The 20634-nt window shown below is 40.0% G+C and overlaps 1 protein-coding gene across 3 annotated transcripts in view; it reads left to right on the top strand.

Annotated features, from left to right (window-relative positions):
* The window catches only part of kcnn2 (potassium calcium-activated channel subfamily N member 2), a 53456-nt gene that overhangs the window by 26009 nt on the left and 6813 nt on the right, over nt 1–20634 (top strand). For 2 of the 3 annotated variants that reach the window (XM_058412334.1, XM_058412336.1), the window contains 4 exons: nt 339–480; nt 720–830; nt 1947–2074; nt 19283–19352. In XM_058412334.1, coding sequence (XP_058268317.1) covers nt 339–480; nt 720–830; nt 1947–2074; nt 19283–19352 — 451 coding nt within the window. The remainder of the gene's footprint in view (nt 1–338; nt 481–719; nt 831–1946; nt 2075–19282; nt 19353–20634) is intronic. The other variant, XM_058412335.1, reaches the window with a different exon arrangement.

The following is a 20634-nucleotide window of genomic DNA, read 5'->3' as shown; positions in this document are numbered from 1 at the left end:
TCTCATAAAAATGAGCAGCTTTTTGCAAAGATACGAGAGGCTTTCTCATAAAAACAAGACGCTTTCTTATAAAAATGAGATGTTTTCTCATAGAATGAGATGCTTTCTCTTAAAATCAAGATGTTTTCTCGTAAAAAATGAGATGCTTTCATATAAAAAATGAAATGTTTTCTTCTAGAAGCATGCTGTTCATGTAATCCCGAGACACTTATCTCGTTATAACAAGACTCTTTTCTTGAGATGCTGCGTGGGCTTTTTCGTGTTTCCCTACAATACCAATTCCAGATGAGTTTTGCAGATTTTTTTCATCCTGTGTGTTCCTCATGTGCATGCTGTAGGTACCACGATAACCAGGATGTAACCAGCAACTTCCTAGGAGCCATGTGGTTGATCTCAATCACTTTTCTAACCATCGGATACGGGGACATGGTCCCTAACACGTACTGTGGCAAAGGGGTCTGTCTCCTCACCGGGATCATGGTGAGTCTGATGAGTCTGGTGAGATTACTGTTTAGTGTGTGTATATTTTTCTGTTATGTTCCTTTGGGATTCTAAAAGCATCTCTGTGCTTCTATAAAGGTGTGTATCTTGCTGATATACCGTTACGGTGTTATAAAATACAGCGGATAATGTGATAGTACTGTTTATTTTGCTGCAGGAAAACAAACCTGAGGCAATATTTAATGTTTATTCTCCGTCTAACCCATCTTCCTCCCCAGGGTGCCGGATGCACTGCTTTGGTGGTGGCCGTGGTCGCAAAAAAACTGGAATTAACCAAAGCCGAAAAACATGTACATAACTTTATGATGGACACGCAGCTGACAAAAAGAGTGAGTACATTCAATTCTATCCACATTTATTCGTATAGACGTCGCCACAAAGCAGCTTTCCAGAGAATTTAGATTTACAACATTAGAATGCTTTCCAGAGAATTTATATTCACAACATGTCAGTAAACTGTACGAATAAAACCAAAGGCAATATTGAGAGAACTTGTCTTTGTTATACTATTGTTTTATTGTAGAAAATGTTTGTTTGGATCATGAGTCGTTCTTAACTTCTCAAAGGTTTCGACTCACTTCATGTCAGGTCACATGATGTGATCCCATCATTGATTACTTTTCTATAACAACACAACCCAATATCATTTACCACAATTTTATTTATTTATTTATTTATTTATTTATTTATTTATTTATTAATTTATTAATTCATTCATTCATTCATTCATTTAGTTATTTATTTATTTATTTTTAATCATTTTTAATTGGTTTAATTTATTCATATAAAGTTTCTACTTTTTATAATAAAATAAAAATAATCTATATTTATGTTTTTATTTCTATTTCAGTCACTCAATAAGTTGTAAATAGAAAAATAAGTGATAAAAAATTATATATATATTTTTTAAAAGCACCAAATATTACGATTTATAATTGGATATTTTCACATATTAAATGGATTTTTTTATTGTTGTTTTATTTCAGAATATTATAGCCACTGCTAAATAATAATGAATACAGCGTTTCGCAAATAAATTAGTCACATTTCAAGGAATTCTGATGGGAAAATTCTGGTATTATGATCATTATAATAAAAAATTCTAAATTTTCTACGAAGCGTTTACATGGCTAATTTTTTTCCTAAATAATCAGATCATTTCAACACTACACCCAGATATATTGAGGTGTTTCCGTGAAAGCTTTTCAGTCAGATTGACCACTCAATCCAGTTACAGTACGGATTCTTTGGTTCCATGTAAACCTACCTATATAAAACATGTAAAATTCCAACCAAGGATTTCTAACATCATACTCCACACACAGTTGTTAGTGTTTTGCGCTAGAGCTCTGAGGCTAGCGTATCTCACAAGTCGTGTAAGTCTGCCTCACCCCGGAGCCACGGAGCTGCAGTGTGAGTCACTGTGTCTTCTCTGTCAACTTCAGGTGAAGAACACTGCTGCAAACGTTCTCAGGGAGACCTGGCTCATCTACAAGAACACCAAGCTGGTGAGGAAGATGGACCACGCCAGAGTCAGGAAGCACCAGAGGAAATTCCTCCAAGCCATTCACCAGTACGTACCGTCCCTGTACCAGTACCAGTGTCTCACGTCAGTCTGCAGTTGCGTCTTCTCTGTGACGGAACTACGTTCTGAGCTCTGAATTGTTTGACACCTGTAGCGCAGGGTTACAGCCATGACGGAAGCGTTGTTTCTAGAGGACAGCTTTGTTTCAGTATCACCCTTGATGAGTTTGAGTTCGGTGGTTGGACAGGACAATGGCTACTGGTTCTGCACTGGGGGTGGGGTTATTATCTGTACGGGGTTGTGTTTTCTCTGCTCTGGCACACTTATCAGGTATTGTTGATGGGTTTCACGAGCTGAATCGCGTGTTAGGAATGAAAGTTTTATTAGCATTCGGTACAAGACTCCCCTGACCCACAGTGCTGAGGTTTGAATCCAGTCCTGACTCTGGAGACAGCTATACAGGGTGTCCCAAAAGTCTGCATACATACTGTGTGCCTCTGTCAGTGGATGTTCAGTTCTCAGTTTGTTCGAAACACTTCTAGTTTTCCAGTCTTTTTAATTGGTTTGTGAAGTTGTGAAGATAACGGCAACAGAGGCATGTGTGATGTGTTTGCATTGTTAAATGTTGAAGTCCATTGCAAGCTTTACACTGATAGCTTCACAAGAGCAATGAGAATGATTTCAATACCTTCTTTCTTTGTTCAAAAGCATGTGTAAAGATGAGCTATAGAGAAGGATCAGGCATAGCATTCTAAGCACTGACAGGTGAAGTGAATAAGACTGATGATCTCCTCATCATGGCACCTGTTAGTGGGTGGGATATATTAGGCAGCAAGTGAACATTTTGTCCTCAAAGTTGATGTGTTAGAAGAAGGAAAAATGGACAAGTGTAAGGATTTGAGCGAGTTTGACGAAGGGACAAATTGTGATGGCTAGACCACTGGATCAGAGCATCTCCAAAACTGCAGCTCTTGTGGGGTGTTCCCAGTCTGCAGTGGTCAGTATCTATCAAAAGTGGTACAAGGAAGGAACAGTGGTGATTCGGAGACAGGGTCATGGGTGGGCGAGGCTCATTGATGCACGTGGGGAGAGAAGGCTGGCCCGTGTGATCCGATCCAACAGACGAGCTACTGTTGCTCAAATTGCTGAAGAAGTTAATGCTGGTTCTGATAGAAAGCTGTCAGAATACACAGTGCAGGATGGGTCAGGGCTGTTTTGGAAGCAAAAGTGGGACCAACACAATATTAGGCAGGTGGTCATAATGTTATGCCTGTATATTAATATATAGACATATATATATATATATATATATATATATATATATATATATATATAGTGAGAGAGAGAGAGATTGAGAGAGAGAGAAAGATATAGATAGATAGATTGAGAGATACTTATAAACTAGTTATGAAAAATTTCCCCTACATAGACTTCTGGGACGCCCTGTAATGATGTGCAATGATGCAGTGATGGCTGTTGTTGATCATCAGTAAACCACATTAGAGTGATAGAAACAGACTACAGAAAAATGTTCACACATTTGACCCACATTTTGATCGTGCTGAATTTTAGCTGCTCAAACAAATAGAGCTGATTTACTTCTTTCAAAAGTATATTTTTTTCTATATATCTTATCTGCTTATCCAGCAGTGGAGCTTAGTGGTGCTGGGGCTTGAACCATCCTGTCGATGATAGCATTGACCCGGGCACGCTAGGTTAAAATCGATTGTGTATTCTCATACTTAAAAAAAAAAGAAAAGAAAAGTTGTGAAAATCTGAACAAAATATGTTAAAGGTGTGAGAAAATTTTATCTTCAGTAGATACCAGGAATAGGAATTTTAGGAACACTGGACGGTAGATGGGAGTTCATTGCAAGGCAGCATGCACACACACATTCACTCACTCATTCACACCCAGGGACAATGAAAAGTTGTTCATCCGCTGCATACATGGGAGGTGAAAGGAAACCGGAGAACGTAGAAGAAACCCACACTGGTAGAACATGCAAAACCTACAGGAAGTAACCTGAGCTCAGGATCAAAATGAGGACCCTGAAGCTGGGAGGCGACAACCTCCATGCTGTCCCCCTAAGAATCCCACCTACACAGAGTTTACACCTATACAGTTGCGTCACAGCTAAGAAAACACTACTTAGCAAGAACTTTGAGCTGAAATCTTGTTACATCTCAGTCTTCCACAGAGTTATCACTGAGCATGCGCTTCCCTCGCCTGTCTGGACTAAAAAAAATTTTAAGTGGAAAATACCCATTGGCCATGGGATATGCTCCATTTCTACTCTTAATTTGTGCTCAGGAATCGCAGTGGGAGCCTGAAAGTGACTTCTAATGTGTAAATCCTGCATTAGTCCTACTGTTTAGCACCAACACACACTTTACTTGACATTTATAGGACATCTAAAAGCACTGGCGCTCCCTGTAAATGTCACTCTGTTAACTCGAAAGATCTAGGATGTTGTGTGTGTGAATCTCTGTGTGTGTATTTCATTTACTTTTAAGGAAGATAACCGAAACCTTAATTATGAGCGATGTAAAAAAAATCTTAATAAGGAAGCCAGACTGAAATGAAAAAAAAAGATGGATCTGGAACAGGGAACATTTTATTTTTTTTTTTTTTTTTGGAGAACATCCTGAAGCTCGTCTCGTCCTCTCTTTCTCCTTTCTATTCATAAGGGACCATTTTCACCTCCTTTTATACACACACTAAAACATTTTTTTCCTCTTTTTTTTTCTCTTTGCATGCTCCATGATTCCTTTTTCTTTCTCTCCCTCTCTTTTTCCATCTGTCATTTTTTTCTTGTCTTTTTTTTTAAATCTGTTTATTCATCTCTTGCCTTCTGTTCATCTGCCATGCACCACTGGCTTTATGTTTAATGTGATATTATCAGCAAACACCGTGGGATTGTAAATGACTTGCATTTGAAGTTTACTGTGTCTCTTCTGACCCTGGTGACAGATGTTTAAATCAGTAAACGTTATGGTAAAACGGTCAGAATATCAATTTATGACAAAGCCATTTCCACAGTACGCTAACTAGTGTGTTTGTGGTGGTCTGGGAAATCCCTACACAAGTTTTTAGTGCATTTCATGACTGAAAGACACATGCTGATTTTTATAAAAGCAGATGAATTTAATAGCGTTTAATTGCCTGGTGTTCTTCGGGTCTCCTCTCACCTCCCAAAAACTAGTGTAAATGTCTACACTGTGAGTATGTGTGTGAATGGTGCTATGATGGACCTTATCATTACTTCAGGCGAATAAATAAATATGACCACAAACCTTTTGTTAAAATCTATATACCCACCTTTATTCATATTATACATGTGTTTATTAAACTAGTTCCTTATCTACTACGATATAAACTATATACACACCGATCAGGCATAACATTACGACCACCTGCCTAATATTGTGTTGGTCCCCCTTTTGCTGCCAAAACCCGTCCTGCATTGTGTATTCTGACACCTTTCTATCAGAACCAGCATTAAGTTCTTCAGCAATTTCAGCAACAGCCTTCTCTCCCCACGTGCATCAATGAGCCTTGGCCGCCCATGACCCTGTCGCCGGTTCACCACTGTTCCTTCCTGGGACCACTTTTGATAGATACTGACCACTGCAGACCGGGAACACCCCACAAGAGCTGCAGTTTTGGAGATGCTCTGATCCAGTCGTCTAGCCATCACACATTTGGCCCTTCATCAAACTCACTCAAATCCTCGTTCATTTTTCCTGCTTCTAACACATCAACTTTGAGGACAAAATGTTCACTTGCTGCCTAATATATCCCACCCACTAACAGGTGCCATGATGAGGAGATCATCAGTCTTATTCACTTCACCTGTCACTGCTCATAATGTTATGCCTGATCAGTGTATATAATATGGTAGCATTGTTTTGGTGAAATATACAGTATATATATATAAATAGTATATATGTTTTCTTAAAGTAAGGGTGTCAGTGTATGTTATAGGCACACTATTTGGGTCTCAACTGGATTTGTCTGTTTTTTTGCTGTTTTCTGGCCAGAATTTAGCCGCTGTAAGATCCAGAGGGTTTTCACAGACCACCATACATCACTATAGATGTATAACTGTCTAAGTCCATTTAGCTACTTTATACAGTGATCAACCATAAAATCATTAAACAAAAATAATCTAATTAATCATCATTTCAATCAGATCCTCATATCAAGTTTAGATGTCACTGCTATGCTTATTTTCATTTGTAAATTGTGTACTAAAATAACTTTTTGGCCTAAAATGGAGTCAATCAAGCTAAATATTTCTGGTGCCCATGGTTTGTTCTCTTTAGCTTTGCAGTACAGCTACGAGGCTAATGCTGAAACATGGTTAGGTTAGCACAATTAGCATGTGTGAATAATCACCTCAGACATCTTTATTGAGTCGTTCAGTATCTCAGACTGACTTCCTGTGTAGCTTCAGTCCACTGTTAACTATAAAAATGTTCAAAAGTTTTAGAAACTAGAAACTTAGCTAATATCAGTTGTTTCGGGTCAGACTCCTAGGTGGAGCTGCCTGCAGTTCTAATTTATGTAATATATAATATATATTACATTATTATATAATAACTGTGCAGTGATATCGTATTAATGTGTAATAACTGAAGCTTCTGAAACGAGTAAACATTCAAAGTCACCGTCAACTACAGACGTTCCATCCATCGATTCCATCGTGTTTTCTAAAAGACATGTCGCCAACTAGAGGACTCATATCTCCAAGTGTTTCCCAGTCGTAATTACAACTTTTTGTTGCCGTCCACGTGCGTTCAACTCGTAGACACGATCTTAGCGCCTTGACTTGAATGCACCCGGAGTATACCGTGCCAGGCAAATGAACAGACGACAGAAAGTGACTGCGATGAGGACGTATTTCGTGATTAATGATGGCAATCAGCGCAACGCAGACAGCACACTGTGCTCTGTAAAAATACCAAGCAGAGGAACTGCAGCATCTTCATGCAATACAAGTAACCTGATAAAAACCCATCTTTCTAGCCTTTTAACAGTTTTATTTAAATGCAGAGAAGCTGCTGCGCGTGTGAGTGCTGAGACCTGCATGCTTCATTAATACCAACAAAAACAGAGAAATAAAATGTTCCATGCTTTGCTCTGGAAACGTGCCAGGTTTTGATTTAAGCACAAATTCTGCACAATGCTAAACTTTTAACAATATTAGCCTCGTGAGCAAAACCAAAGAACTAAACACCAGACACCAGACGTCTCAGCTGCATTTTGTGGTAACAGGAGATATTTGTGTACGATTTTTCTTGGAATAAACTGTTCCTTTAAAGTCAGCTGTAGATGATGCGATACGACAGGTCCTGGAGAGATAAACAGCTGACAGCTACTTAGCGTTAGCATTCCATTTCCAGTTTATTTTCTTTTTATTAGCTGCCTTCTGTACTGCTCATTTGGTATGTAAAGCTGCCGCTGGTTTATTCAATGTCATGCAAAGTTATGCTAAACCTGACGGACTGTCCTTCTGCTACGGGACAGATTTAGACCTCTTTAGGAAGTTAGTTGTCATAGGTTAGGAGTTGCTGCAAGGCATGTGCACACGCACACACACACACACACACACACAAACTATGATTAATGGGAATAGTTAAATTCTGTCTGGAAAAAAATTATCTTTCTTTAGTGTGTGTGTGTGTGTGTGTGTGTGTGTGTGTGCGTGTGTTCACGTTCATACTAATCGATATGGTTAGACAGTGTGTATATATTAGCCTTATGCGGCCTTTCCATGATTCCTGGTAATGGCTTTTGTGTAAAAGAAGAAAAAGAAAAAATGCCTTAGATGTCATGCAGATTGTTCATACTAACAGATGCTAGCTCCTCATTTGCAATGAATGTAAATTACAGCATGCTTATTAGAGGCTATTAGCATTCACCTTGTGCTAGTCATGTTAGCCTTCTTGATTTTATTTATTTAATTTCCACACGCTTACACACAAACGCCAGAACACTGTAGTGAAAATCTTTTCAGATCCAAACTCCACAACCCTTTTTCATCCGTGCAACTTCTAGACTAATAGACATTGAAAACTTTAAAAGCTAAATATTTTGATGCATCAATACCCATGCCACATTAGCAGGAAGCTAATTAGATTAAGGCAGTGCACATAAGCTAACACAAGTCTACAGAGAGATGTCTTTACTATGATTAAATCAGCAGTAGCTCAGTTTCTGTTTAACCAAATTGAACTTGTTACAGATGTCATTAATGGGTACATATCTCATCCGATATACAGTATCTGCACCGTTGATCATTTCATCACAGCGCTAGAACTGCAGCAACGCAGCAATACCAGGATATAGTTTGTGACATAAAACCACCAAGCCTACAATTTGCATTAATTATATAACATAATGTTAGCTACAGATAAAGCTAAACCTTGGTTACAACCAGTCACAACAATAACAAATATTAAGAACACCAACTGAGATCGAGGTAGAAAAATGCTACACATTATTATATGGTGTATGTTATAATAATTTTCTAAATCATTTACAAGGTAGTTATAGTTTGTGAATGGAATTCTTACCACTGATTGGACGAGGGGGCAGCATGGTGGCTTAGTGGTTCGCACTGTTGCCTCACAGCAAGAAGGTCCTTGGTTTCAACAGACAAGGGCCTTTCTGTGTGGAGTTTGCATGTTCTCCCGGTGCTTGCGTGGGTTTACTCCGGGTACTCCAGTTTCCTCCCACAGTACAAAAACATGTACATTAGGTTGATTGATAATTCAAACATATTTATCTTTATAGGAAAATAGAATAAACTTTGAGGAAGGACGTTCATATGCTGGGATTTTGGATATACTGATAGCTTATTGTGGCATAAAGATTAGTTTGCGATTTCTAAAATCACTCCTAAAAAACGCAGGTATGTTTTGAAGACCAAACAATTCCAGATTAAACGATATAAGGAGCATTATAAGAGCAGAGCTGCATTCATATACACACAAATGAACTTTCTACTCCCGCAGCCTGCTGTACATCCTGTATGTCTCGAGTGACAGATGTCTTGTCCAATCAGCTGTAAGAATTCCATTCGCAAGCTATACCTACCTTACACTAACAAATATTAAGAAAACTAACTGAGGAAAAAGCTACACAGTATTATATAGTGTACGTTATGAGAATTTTCTCATTTCTATTGTCCAGTGGTGCTATTTGAACAGGGTTAGAGTCTCTGGATGACGTCTGTGGTAAAACATTTCATGTCTAGACGGCAGGTTCGTTAACACAGGACGAGTTTGTTTCCACATGGTAATTCTCCTACAAACCAAGATGCTTTACCTCATTTGCATTTCCAGCATTTGGCAGACGCCTTTATCCAGAGCGACGTACAAAAGTTCGTGGTCATAGGTTGTTTTATAACGTGTGGTCAAAAGTATGTGGACACCTCGATATTGAACATCCCATTCTGCAGTTCTTTCAGGTTCCAGCTGGAACAGGATTAGAGGATTAGTTAGTTATTTTAACACTCTGGGAAAGATTGTCTCACATATGGATGTGTGGGTCAGGAGTCCACATGCTATATAGTTTATTTGTCACATATGCATTACTGCACAGTGAAATTCTTTCTTCGCATATCCCATCCTTGGGGGTCAGAGCGCAGGGTCAGCCATGATGCGGCACCCCTTGGAACAGAGAGGGGTTGGGGGGCCTTGCCCAAGGACCCCAACAGCTTGGCGGTGCTGGGGCTTGGACCCAGATCTTCCAGTCAATGACTCAGAGCCTTAACCACTTAAGCTACCACCATGCTACCACGAATATTACTGGGTCATATACAGTTATTTGAATTTATTTGGCAACGTCTAACGTTATATGTTTAAAGAACTGACAACCACTCGTTCATTTATTTCTAAAAACAAAAATAATCTCGAAGGATACCTGCTATTGTGGCATAAGTCAGGACCTGTCAAGTCATGTGATGCGTGATGTCATCACCACACACGTTCAAGCCAAAGCCTCTCTAATTCATATGCATCGAACATGAGTACAGCTATCATAGACATTAATGTCTCATGTGTCTTCACTGGTAGAATCCTGTACTTGCAATTTTATTTTTCATAAAAATCTGGAGCAAAATCAAGCAGAGGCAATCACAAAAAAACTCCCTAAATCCCTGACAGGATTGTAAAGCGGCTTTATACCTGTATCTGTCATAATAATAGCTTATCTAATCAGCCTGCGGCTCATGCGTTTCATATTTTGCTATTTCTGATAACTAGATAACTATATACATTAAACAGCAACATTTTTCCAGTGGTGGAAAATCAGGAGTAAAATGATCACAACACTACCGAATAAGTAGGCAATTTGGTCAGGATGGAAATAAAATCACAGAGGAGCATCTGCAAAAGATGGAATTATTCCCAGGTACCCCTTTGTGCAAAAGCAAATCCTATAGTAGTAGGACATTTTCTCTACAATCTCTGAGAAAATACACTCTGTTTTGGTCATTTCATTGTAGTTTGAATAGATATCTCTGTAAAAAAAATAAAAACAAGCTGCTGTATATATTCATCTCCAGAGATTACTTAAAATCTAAATGCTTATTTCTTCTGTTGCTCTAATCGTTTAGGAGCTATGTCATTTACAGTGTGGGATTTCAGCTTCAGGGCCGGCTGTGGACTCATCCTTCACTGCACAATCCGGTGTTTTCCCTGCTCTTACACAGCTGACTCAACTTATCAGCTCATTAACAAGCCCTTCAGGAGGTTAAAATGTGTGTGTCAGCGCAAGGAAACACTAAAATCTGCACTGAAACAGGGACAATATTGCAGAACACTGGTGTATGTTATTGTTCTGGACTGGCATTTGCTAAAATGGGTTTTAATTCGACGTTTATATTCTGTCTCTTTTTTTTGTTTAGCAGTGTTTTACAGATCCGCTTGGCATTTGGCTCCGAAACGGTTTCAAAATGGCGTGCCTTGTTTCTGCAATTCAGTTTATGTAACAGAATCTTCAAATGCTAAAAGTTCAGCACTCACAAACAGGTCAGAAACATGAATTATGTATGCGTCTTCCTCTTTGAATTCTGTAACACCAGGCCAGATTGAAATGAACTGTTTCTTTAAGGCAGTTGGCACATTTCCATTGCCATAAAGATCGAGTGTGGGTTACGAGTGCGGCAGCGTGCAGGGATAAAGCCTTCAGCATTTTGATAATTTGTTCAACTCGGCCCTTACCAGCATTCACTGCATCACTTCACGGAATCAAATCCATTGATTCTGATTGGTTTTTGTCCTTTTTGTCTGGCGAAATTGCCTCATACAGGCAGCGGAGAGCGATAAGAGGATGTGGAATAGCACAGAAACGGGTGCATGAGATAATCAGGGGGAGAATACAGCAGCTGTTCTCAGATCAGTGAGGCACCGGGGGTGATGGAGCCGAAGGAAAATTTCTAGACCTTTGATTGAGTCTTTAGATGAAGTCTAGATTAGCTGACCTTAGATCAGTGTGTCTTCAAATGAGTGTGTGCATACAGGAGCAGATCTCAAATCAGTCAGTTCTGAGAAGGACCTTGTAGAAGCAGTGAGTTATTAGGGGCTGGTGTGTACTGTGCATTAGCTGACCTCGGATCAGCAAGTGCTTCAAGGCAATTTGAATGCAGAAGCTGATCTCATAGTAATGTGTCATGAAATGGACTGTGAAGCAGCTGATCTCAGATCAGTGAGTTCTCAAATCGAGTGCAACAGCTGATCGCTGATCAGAGAGAGTGCTTAGGAGGTGTCTAAATGAGCTGATCTCAGATCAGTAAGTTATAAAATGAGCCGAGACCAGTGAGTACTCAGAGTGAGTGAATTTCAGACATTGCCGGGGAAGTAAAGCAAGTGTGCTTTATCAGACCTTAGATCTGTGAGTGCTCAAATGCACAGAACAGCTGTGGAATGCTAATGAGTCTAGAAATTAAGTGGAGTAGCTGATCTTAAATCAGTAAGTCCTTAGAGCATATGATGGGTAATACGGCAGCTGAACTCAGCACAATAGCTGATCTCAGGTCAGATGATTCTTCATAAGGTCAGTATAGAATAGAGTCATGGTTTAGAGAGTCATTAGGAGAGAGGATAATCAGATGAATAAGTACTCAGATGCACAGATTTGAATGTAGAAGCTGATCTCATGTTAGTAAGTTGTAGAAAGTCAGGAATAAAAGGGGCTGACCTCAAATCACTGAATCTTTACGTCTTAAAAAACATGTAACAGCTGATCTCAGATCAGTGAGTCTTTAAGGGGAATGCTCTTTAGCTGATCTGAGATCAGTGAGTCCTCAGATTAGCTAATCGGTGAAACCTCAAGACAGTATAAAAGCTGCTGATCTGATATTATTGAGTCTGTAAGGGTGAGTAAGATAACATTATCTCAGTGTCCAGCTTGTCTCGGTACTGTAGCTGATCTCAGAGCAGTCATTTCTCAGAGTATGTGTATTGTAGCTGACCTCAGATCAGCAAGACCTGAAATGGTGTGTACATCCTATAACGACATATACATTAGCTGATCTGGGATCAGTGATTTCTCAGAGAGTGTGTATTGTAGCTGACCTGGCTCCACCAAGTCTCAGAGAGTGTTTATAACACCTGACCTGAGATCAGTGATTCCTAAAATGGCCCAAAGACAGATCAGCATGTCCTCAAAATGTTCTGAAATGGACAGGAGCTAATCCAAGGTCTGTGTACTTTTTGGTCATTCTATTTTTGTGCGTCAGAGAGCTGATTTAAGCTATGTTCAGCACAAAATCTCCTAATAGTCCTTGAGGAAAAAAAGGCTTTTGCTTCACCACCATCATGCGACAAAATCTGATATCTTTGTGGAGGACAATCCTTTCCAAAGCCATTACCTAAAGCTAATTAAAAGCAAGAGCCTTAGGTGTATTGGCTGGCATTGACCTTAATGATTTACAGCCCTTATTCTAATTTAGTTTTGTTGACGATTCCAAACCAAATAAGCATTCAAAGAAACATTTCCATGGCATGAAAACAGAACGAGCAACAGATCCAAGATCAGCAAGTCCTCGGATGGACCTTATACATTTGCAGCTGATCTCAGACCAGGGATTCTTCAGACTGCATTTGATCTCAGATCAAGACAGGAATGGGGTGGTGCAGATGATGACAGCAGGATGCAAGGACGGTGACGTTCCAGGGATGAAGGTTACCTGTCACATTGTTTGCATGTTGCCAGAGCAGAAAAAAAAACTGTGAAAGGAGAGTGAATGAAGGAGTCAAAGACAAGAGGATGTCAGGTATCACTCTGAATACTCAAAATTCCACCGGGCCATTAATATTGCACAGTGACACTGTAAAGCCGTGTGTGTGTGTGTGTGTGTGTGCGATTCTGCTACTCCACTGCTGTTAAAGTGTGTGTGTGGCTGTAACTGATGCCTGTGTGTGCAGCGGCCCATGCACCACCTGCTGTGTCTCTAAGCCTCGGAGGAACATTAGAGAAAGCTCCAGGATACGCGTGTCTCATTTATCCGGTAAAACAACTGCTTCTGTTTTCGGTTTTCCGAAGGTCACGCAGAAACACTCACACGCTGATCCATTTTTATATCACTTGATGCCGAATTGTAGTTTTAATGGTATTGGCTGGGGTAAAGTGCGCTGTGCCAAATTGGCAGCCAGGGTGAACACTGCATCTAATGCCAAAGAGCAGTTAATATTAATGTAGTATACTATATAAAGTATGTGTGTGTGTGTGTGGAATGAATTGAATGAACGACCGAACGATGTGATGATTCATTTGTCTGTTTTGTTTTCCCTCCTTTCCTATGTGTGTCAACCCAACCCAATAGAGCGCGAAAGTAAGTGCCTCGTGCCTCCAGATAAACACCTGCCGTGTGCATGCGTCTGAAAGCTTGTCTTTCTACCCCGACAGTCTGAACACACCGCAAATGGCACTCCCTCACTCATTTGATAAGTGAAATTCATCCTGTTTCAAAAGGTTTGTTCACAATTAATTCTGTAACGGACACCTCGGCTCCCTTTCTGTTGCGCCATCCCTATATTCTATATATTCATCTGACACATTCACGCTGCAAGAACCGACCCTTCAACACATTTCTTAAATGTTTGGTGATAAATCTGCACAATTCCACACACTATTATCCAAATGGAATCCAATTAAACAACCAAGATACATTACAGCAGTAATACGGCTGAGGGAATGGAAGTCTATCTAAACCAGAATCTTTTTTATTTTGTAAATATCCGCCTCCAGGAAGCCCCCTAGTTGCCACCTATTGCAGTTTATATAGGAATCCAATAATCATCAATTGACCAGAGACACCCTAGGACGTCAGTTACTTTGCCAGCTAGGGCCTGACTTAAATCAGTCTACAAAATGAGATCCTGAGGAAATTGTGTCTCACAGCGACTCTAGGCATTCCTCAGAAGCTCATGTATGTGGAAGAGGGCAGAAAATTTATATTTTTTTAATTTATTCGCTAAATAAATTTTTTCTTTGGGGCCGCACTGAAAAAAAATCGATCTTAACCTGAGAAAAAATCTTGAATAAGTGCAAATTGATCTAATTCGTCTCATTATGAGATTATAATAAATCAATCAATCAAATCTAATATTTCTCAGCTTGTTTTTCCTTTTTAATGGTCTTACTATTTACTGTTTTATGCTTTAAATGTTCTTAATCTATTAGCAGATATTTTTGCGTCTTTCCAGAAAGAAATTTTTAAAATGATACATTTTTAAAAAATTTATGTGCCAATAGAACTACACTTTAAATAGCTAATAAAAGTAGAAAAAAAAGATTTAATCGTCATATATTGGGTTTATTTTAATTGTATAACACTAAATAGAATGAATTATTTATGTTTAAGATACCTTAATTTTGCAGTATTTTCTAAGTTTGACATTTTGAAAGTAATTTATTTTCTTCATTAAAGGGCCGAAACTCGGACTAAATTTTGTAAACACAACCTCTCTCTATTTCACACATGGTCTCTTTCAGAATGAGGTTACATTGCTTAAAGAAAGTATTTACAGAAAAGATTTCAGGTGAGATAAACTTCCATTCCACTTGAGCGCAACAATAAAGAAGAAAATAAGATCGTATAGATTTCATTTTTTTCTCCACAGAACCATTCCATTCCAGTACCTCCCAGTCCAACACACTCCACAGACCACACTATTGACCTCACTGGTTTTTATTTAAAAAAAAAAAAAAAACATCTTTACCAAATGAATTTCAATTATTAATGACGGAGGGTGTTTTTCCTACCATTGCTGCATGAGTGTGATGATCTGAATCCTTTAATCAGGTAGCTACTGATTAAACCCGGGTTTGCTTCCATGAACCGAAGGATGACTGCTATAAAGCTTAAGCTCTACTGTTACCCATCCCTCTGATTACACACATTTATCCACCTTACAATCTAAGAAACAAAACAACAAAACAATACTATGGTGGTTCATCTTTGGGCTCGTGGAACCAGATGTGCGCCTGGAGCTCCATCTGCCTTTGACTTTCCTTCCATATTTTCCTCCTCGGCAGCCCCTGAGAGCCAAGAGAAGGGCGCCTTAATGATGTGGAGTTTTGTAACTTCCTGGAAGTGCTGCGAATTGTAATGTTGTATTGAAGGGCTGCAGCACATTTTATGGGCAGACTATCAGATGAAGGGAATGAGGTCTGGAGGCTCTATGACTCAGAGTGTGTGTGTGTGTGTGTGTGTGTGCATTTGAAGGTCAGAATATGCCTGAGGGTCACCCCTGCATGTCTTCGTCCATTTCCCAAATCCACACCATTCTGCTTTCGAGCCAAAAACGAACAGCTTTCTCTCTCAGCCGGCGGGAACCAGCTCACTCAAGCAGCTCTATAATTTATATTCCGGATCAACTTGGATAAACGCAGCGCATTTGAGCGCAATCTCACCGCATTACCGTCCCTGATTTCCATTGACTCAACCGCTACGTAGTAATGTTTTATGCTATAAGACCACGAGATTAATGGCCCTTGAACTCCAACACCTATTAAAGCGGGATATAAACCTTGTAGGTGGTCAGTAACTCCAAAACATACCTAATGGTCTGTGAGAGCCCTACTCTTCCATTCAGGAGAGGCTGTTGTTTTCACAAACACAACAAATTCAAAATGGCTGCCAAACAGCAGGATTAAAGAACAGAGATCAAGTCGCAGATCAAAACGTATGTTACTTTACGCGATGTCTAGCCAGGCAGAACCTCAGAGATGTTTGCAGTCCAAAGTATGTGAGACTTTATGTAGCTAGCATGTGATGTCACACAGATCTGCCAGTGTGGTTTAGGACACAGCAGGGAAGTTAGACTCCACTCTATAGAAATGAATAGGACAAAACTCTATAGCGACAGCCACGTAGGATAACGGAGGATGTCAGTCCCTCCAGAATTTTCCAGAATTTTTATAATTCTTCAAAATTACCAGATTATTCACAGATTTTGTCATCACAACACACATTTAGCCAAATCCCTCTTTCATTCATGTGTATGGAACATGAGCACAGCTCTCATTGAAGCCATTATATTTTTTTTTTCACTGCTAGGAGTTTAAAAGAAGGATCCTGTGCTGATGCAGGTAGTTTTCTGCAAAAGAGGCACAAAAAACCCTTGAAATATTGGAAAAAGCCATAGCAAAATCGAGCATTTTTGGCTGCTGTGTCTCAAAAATTTTTAAAACAAGCGGTAACTATTATAATTATTTGCTATTTTACAACAGTATTTATTTGAAAGTGTGATTATTTGCATTAACATTGTCGTTGTGGTAAGTACAGGAAAATTCAAAGACAGATTTATGGAGATTTATGGACAGGTTTTTTAGAAGAGTATCCCTTACTTGTTTCCCTTACTTTTAAATCTTGTCAGTGAATTACCAAGACTTTTGCTGTGAATTTGCTATAAAGTACCAAAACGTTTGTTATAAATTGATTACAAATTTTATATACTATAAATTTCCCCCTCTAATTCAGCTTCCACAATCGTCCTGGATTTTATTTTATTTTTATTTATTTATTTAGCATTATGGTGAAGTTGGCGCCCACTGCTGGCACTTCCTGTCATTACAGCTCAGGGGGTTTCTGCAATCCAATCTCTCAAAAATTGCTCCATCTGGTCCAATCCACCCTGTATTTCCCCCAGGCCTTGACAGCGGGCTCTCTCTGATCTGTGTCATCAAATTCGCACGCACTAATTAGAGCAAATCTCTCTCCACAAATCAATCCCGGGAACTCGCCTTCAATAGAAAAACACGAAACATGTAGATGTGTTCCAGCCCTTTCTCAGCACCCCCCACCCCCGGAAGCTGTGTAAAGGCCACTTAAGCAGCCAAGTGGCTGGCAAACTCTCGCTCGTAACTCAAAGCGCATTCCAGCGCTCTGCTCGCTTTTCTGCTTTCCATGCCCTTGAGGATGAAAGGGGACTGCACTTGCTTTAGTTAAGATAAGGAGCTCAGAGGAAACGTAATTGAATGGAGGATTTGAATAATTTATGGAAGCTTTATGGATCAGGCTGAGTGGGGTTGGTTTAGCAAAGAAAAAGAAAAAAAAACTGAATACAAGCTACCTGAAAGGTTTCGTAGAATCATTGATTTTCTTTCTTTTTTTTTTTCAATCAGACGTCTTAGAAAGGTATTAGGAGTTTTCGTTTCGGATAATCCTAGATCTGCAGTGTGATGGCTATGAAAGCAGAATCTGTGCTCTAGCGCTTGGTCGAAAAATGACACAGTATTCACTGTGAATGCACTACTTTAATATTTTGTGGTAATATTGTGAGCGGAATTTAGCTGTAGACCAGAATTACGCGTGTAATACGGTACCGCTATCTATTTTTGAGCTCCAAAAGCTCATATCGATACCTATAATTCCAGATTTAATCTGGATTCGAAGTGGGCCTGGCCTGAGGAGGAAGAAATGTCAGCATGGCATGTCAGCAACTCTGACTCTGACACTTTTCCGTTACGATTTTTAAGCAAAATCTCACACTGTTTTTTATTTTTATTTGTCTCACGCTATATTTAAACCAGTTTTATTAGCTCTAGTTCCACTGATAAAAACCTAGTTTAAACTTGTCTGATACTGTGACATCACCTTTTCTGTATCTTTAGACTGCATTATCAGGATTAATGTATCTGGTTTTGTTTACATATCGAATAAGAACAGATAGTGAATAGGAAGTGAACTAGTCATGAACTTCTGCCACAGTCACTAATTATATAATTAAAGGATCCTTTACACATTAATTATGTTTATATCGATATATTAGAGGCTGATGCTAATTTGTGGCTTGATGTCATCATTTCTGTGAGAATTTAGCACTTGTCTGTCTCTCTGACGTCGCAATACGAGGATGGAATTATCGCTAACGTAGTTACCGTGATGTTACATCGGAGAAAAACTTCAAGAACCTCAGACATTAAAGATAAACAGCAAGAGCTTCTTTTCTTGCACTCCACTTTCCAGCAACGTTCAACATCATGTTAATGAGAAATAAAACATAGAGACTTGCGAAAAACATCGGGCTCTTTGAGTCTTCTGCTCTGAGGCGATGAGCAACAGTTGCATCGATGGTGGGATTAGTCAAAGCTGTGGAAGCTGCTCGGTTACAGCAGCATGTATAGATGAGGAAATGAGAGAGCTGGACAGACTAAAGGACTAAAGCGCTGCCACATCGCTCTTTTTAGGTGGAGATGGGGGTGGAGCCTAAATCCCACTGCACCATTAGCATGCATGGTGAAACTGCATTATGGGTCATTTTTGAAAGCTCAATGAAAGAAGCTTAAACTTAATGTGAACTTTATATGAAATAAATCTTGGTTGCTGTTGATGTTTTCATTTAAAGTGTGAAAATATGCAAACATGTTAGTGGAGGTTTTTCTCGTTGGTCATATTGGCAAGGTCCCTCGATGACTTTGATCTTTGTGAGAAGTACAGGACAGTCGCTAGGCTGTCTTACAGATTAGGGTTTATGGGTGAACTCTGCCGCAATGGATTCAAAAGTGGACACTTGCATGCTCTCAGGCCGCCATGCTCCGCCCCTTCCTCCATGCAAGCCTTGCATCTTCCTTCCATTTCCTTCTGTGCATGTCCCTGGACTGCTTCTGCTGCCTTCAGATTAATGCACCGTGCCTTGAAAGTGGAAACCTACAGATTATGAAAGTATTGAAAGTATATATATATATATATATATTTAACCTGATGATCACTGACCACTTGCCTGTATTGGGCTCAGATTAAGAAGTGTTAAAATGGAGCAACGGAAGCTGAATGACCAAGCAAACTCTCTAGTGGACCTCGCAAAGGTAAGCGTGACCACAAACCCCGCCTTCCCTTCCTGCCACACCCTCCCCCAATGATCCAGTTAATGTCCGATGATCTGTGAGTCGGTGTTTCTCCTGCATGCTGTAGAGACTTTCTTTTAGGTTTATAATCAAAAGATGTGTGAGTCTACAGGTGTCAAATGAACAGCTCTTTATGTCTCTTATTGTGGTTAGTGTCTTAGTGTTTGTTTGAGGTTTTCACTTCCTTTCTCTCTTGTTTTGTTCCGTCGCGTACCTTTCGTTGTTTTGTCTCCGTCGTCCAATACCGTGACGCCAACACGGCTCTGAGGGTTTTTGTTTTTTTGTTTTTTCAAAAAGATGTGACCCAACTCGCCGAGCAGCAGGCACGCTGCCCACCTGACTCGGCAGAAATCGCACGACAAACTGGGAAAGCAGACGCTCAGCGAGCTGATGAATCAGCTCAAACACAGCCACCCCCACTCCCTCTTCCCCCACACACCTCTCTTTTTCTCTCTGAGCTCTGACATTCAGTCGACCCCATCGGTCACGTCCCAGTTAGCCGTGTCCAGCATCTATGCTGTGTGAGTCATTAGCTAATGTTACCCTGTCGTCTCCTTTCTCGTGCCACACGTCCCGGAGAAATGTAAGAGGGTGACATTGAGTGAGCGAGGCAGCGAGGCGGAACTCAGACTCCGACTTCACACCATCTTTTTCTCGCTGCCACGATCGCCTCTCTCCATCAGAGGGCGACGTAGCATTAATCCTGACAGCAGATGCTGCCACCGGCAGAAGCCTTGTATAATGAAGCTTAAAATAACTCTGGCAGCTGCGCAACTTCAGACTCCTTTAGTCAGCTTTCTGCAATATAAAAGCCTCCCTGATGAGCCGAGCGTCCTCATTCTCTTATAACCGGTGCGGTGTAATTTACTTTTAAAAGCCAAAAAAGTGCTACGAATGCCAATAAATGAATAAGGTAAGTAACAAACTCGATCGCCTGCCGAAAGTCTCTTTTGATTTCTTAGGCAGCGGTCATGCTCATAGTCGTGACTCTAAAGACCTCACGGAAGCGCACGGACACCTGAACTGAGCACCGACCACGAATAAGAAGAATGTGGTGAAGGTTGCACAGTTGTTGCGCGGGTGCTGCAAACCCCAGTTGCTGCGAGTTCTGCAGTGAAATCCGTGTCCTGTTTTGATTTCGAAGTGGTTACACAGAGCCTCTAGAGAAAGATCTATCCGCAGATTCGGCTCCGTCACGTCTCTGTAATTATTTGATTGGTGAGGAGTAATCGACTGATCAGAC

The sequence above is a fragment of the Hemibagrus wyckioides genome, linkage group LG16 (genome assembly GCF_019097595.1).
Source record: "Hemibagrus wyckioides isolate EC202008001 linkage group LG16, SWU_Hwy_1.0, whole genome shotgun sequence".
NCBI lineage: Eukaryota > Metazoa > Chordata > Actinopteri > Siluriformes > Bagridae > Hemibagrus > Hemibagrus wyckioides.
Note: the sequence above shows the minus strand (reverse complement) of the source record. Positions and strands in the feature narration are given on the sequence as shown.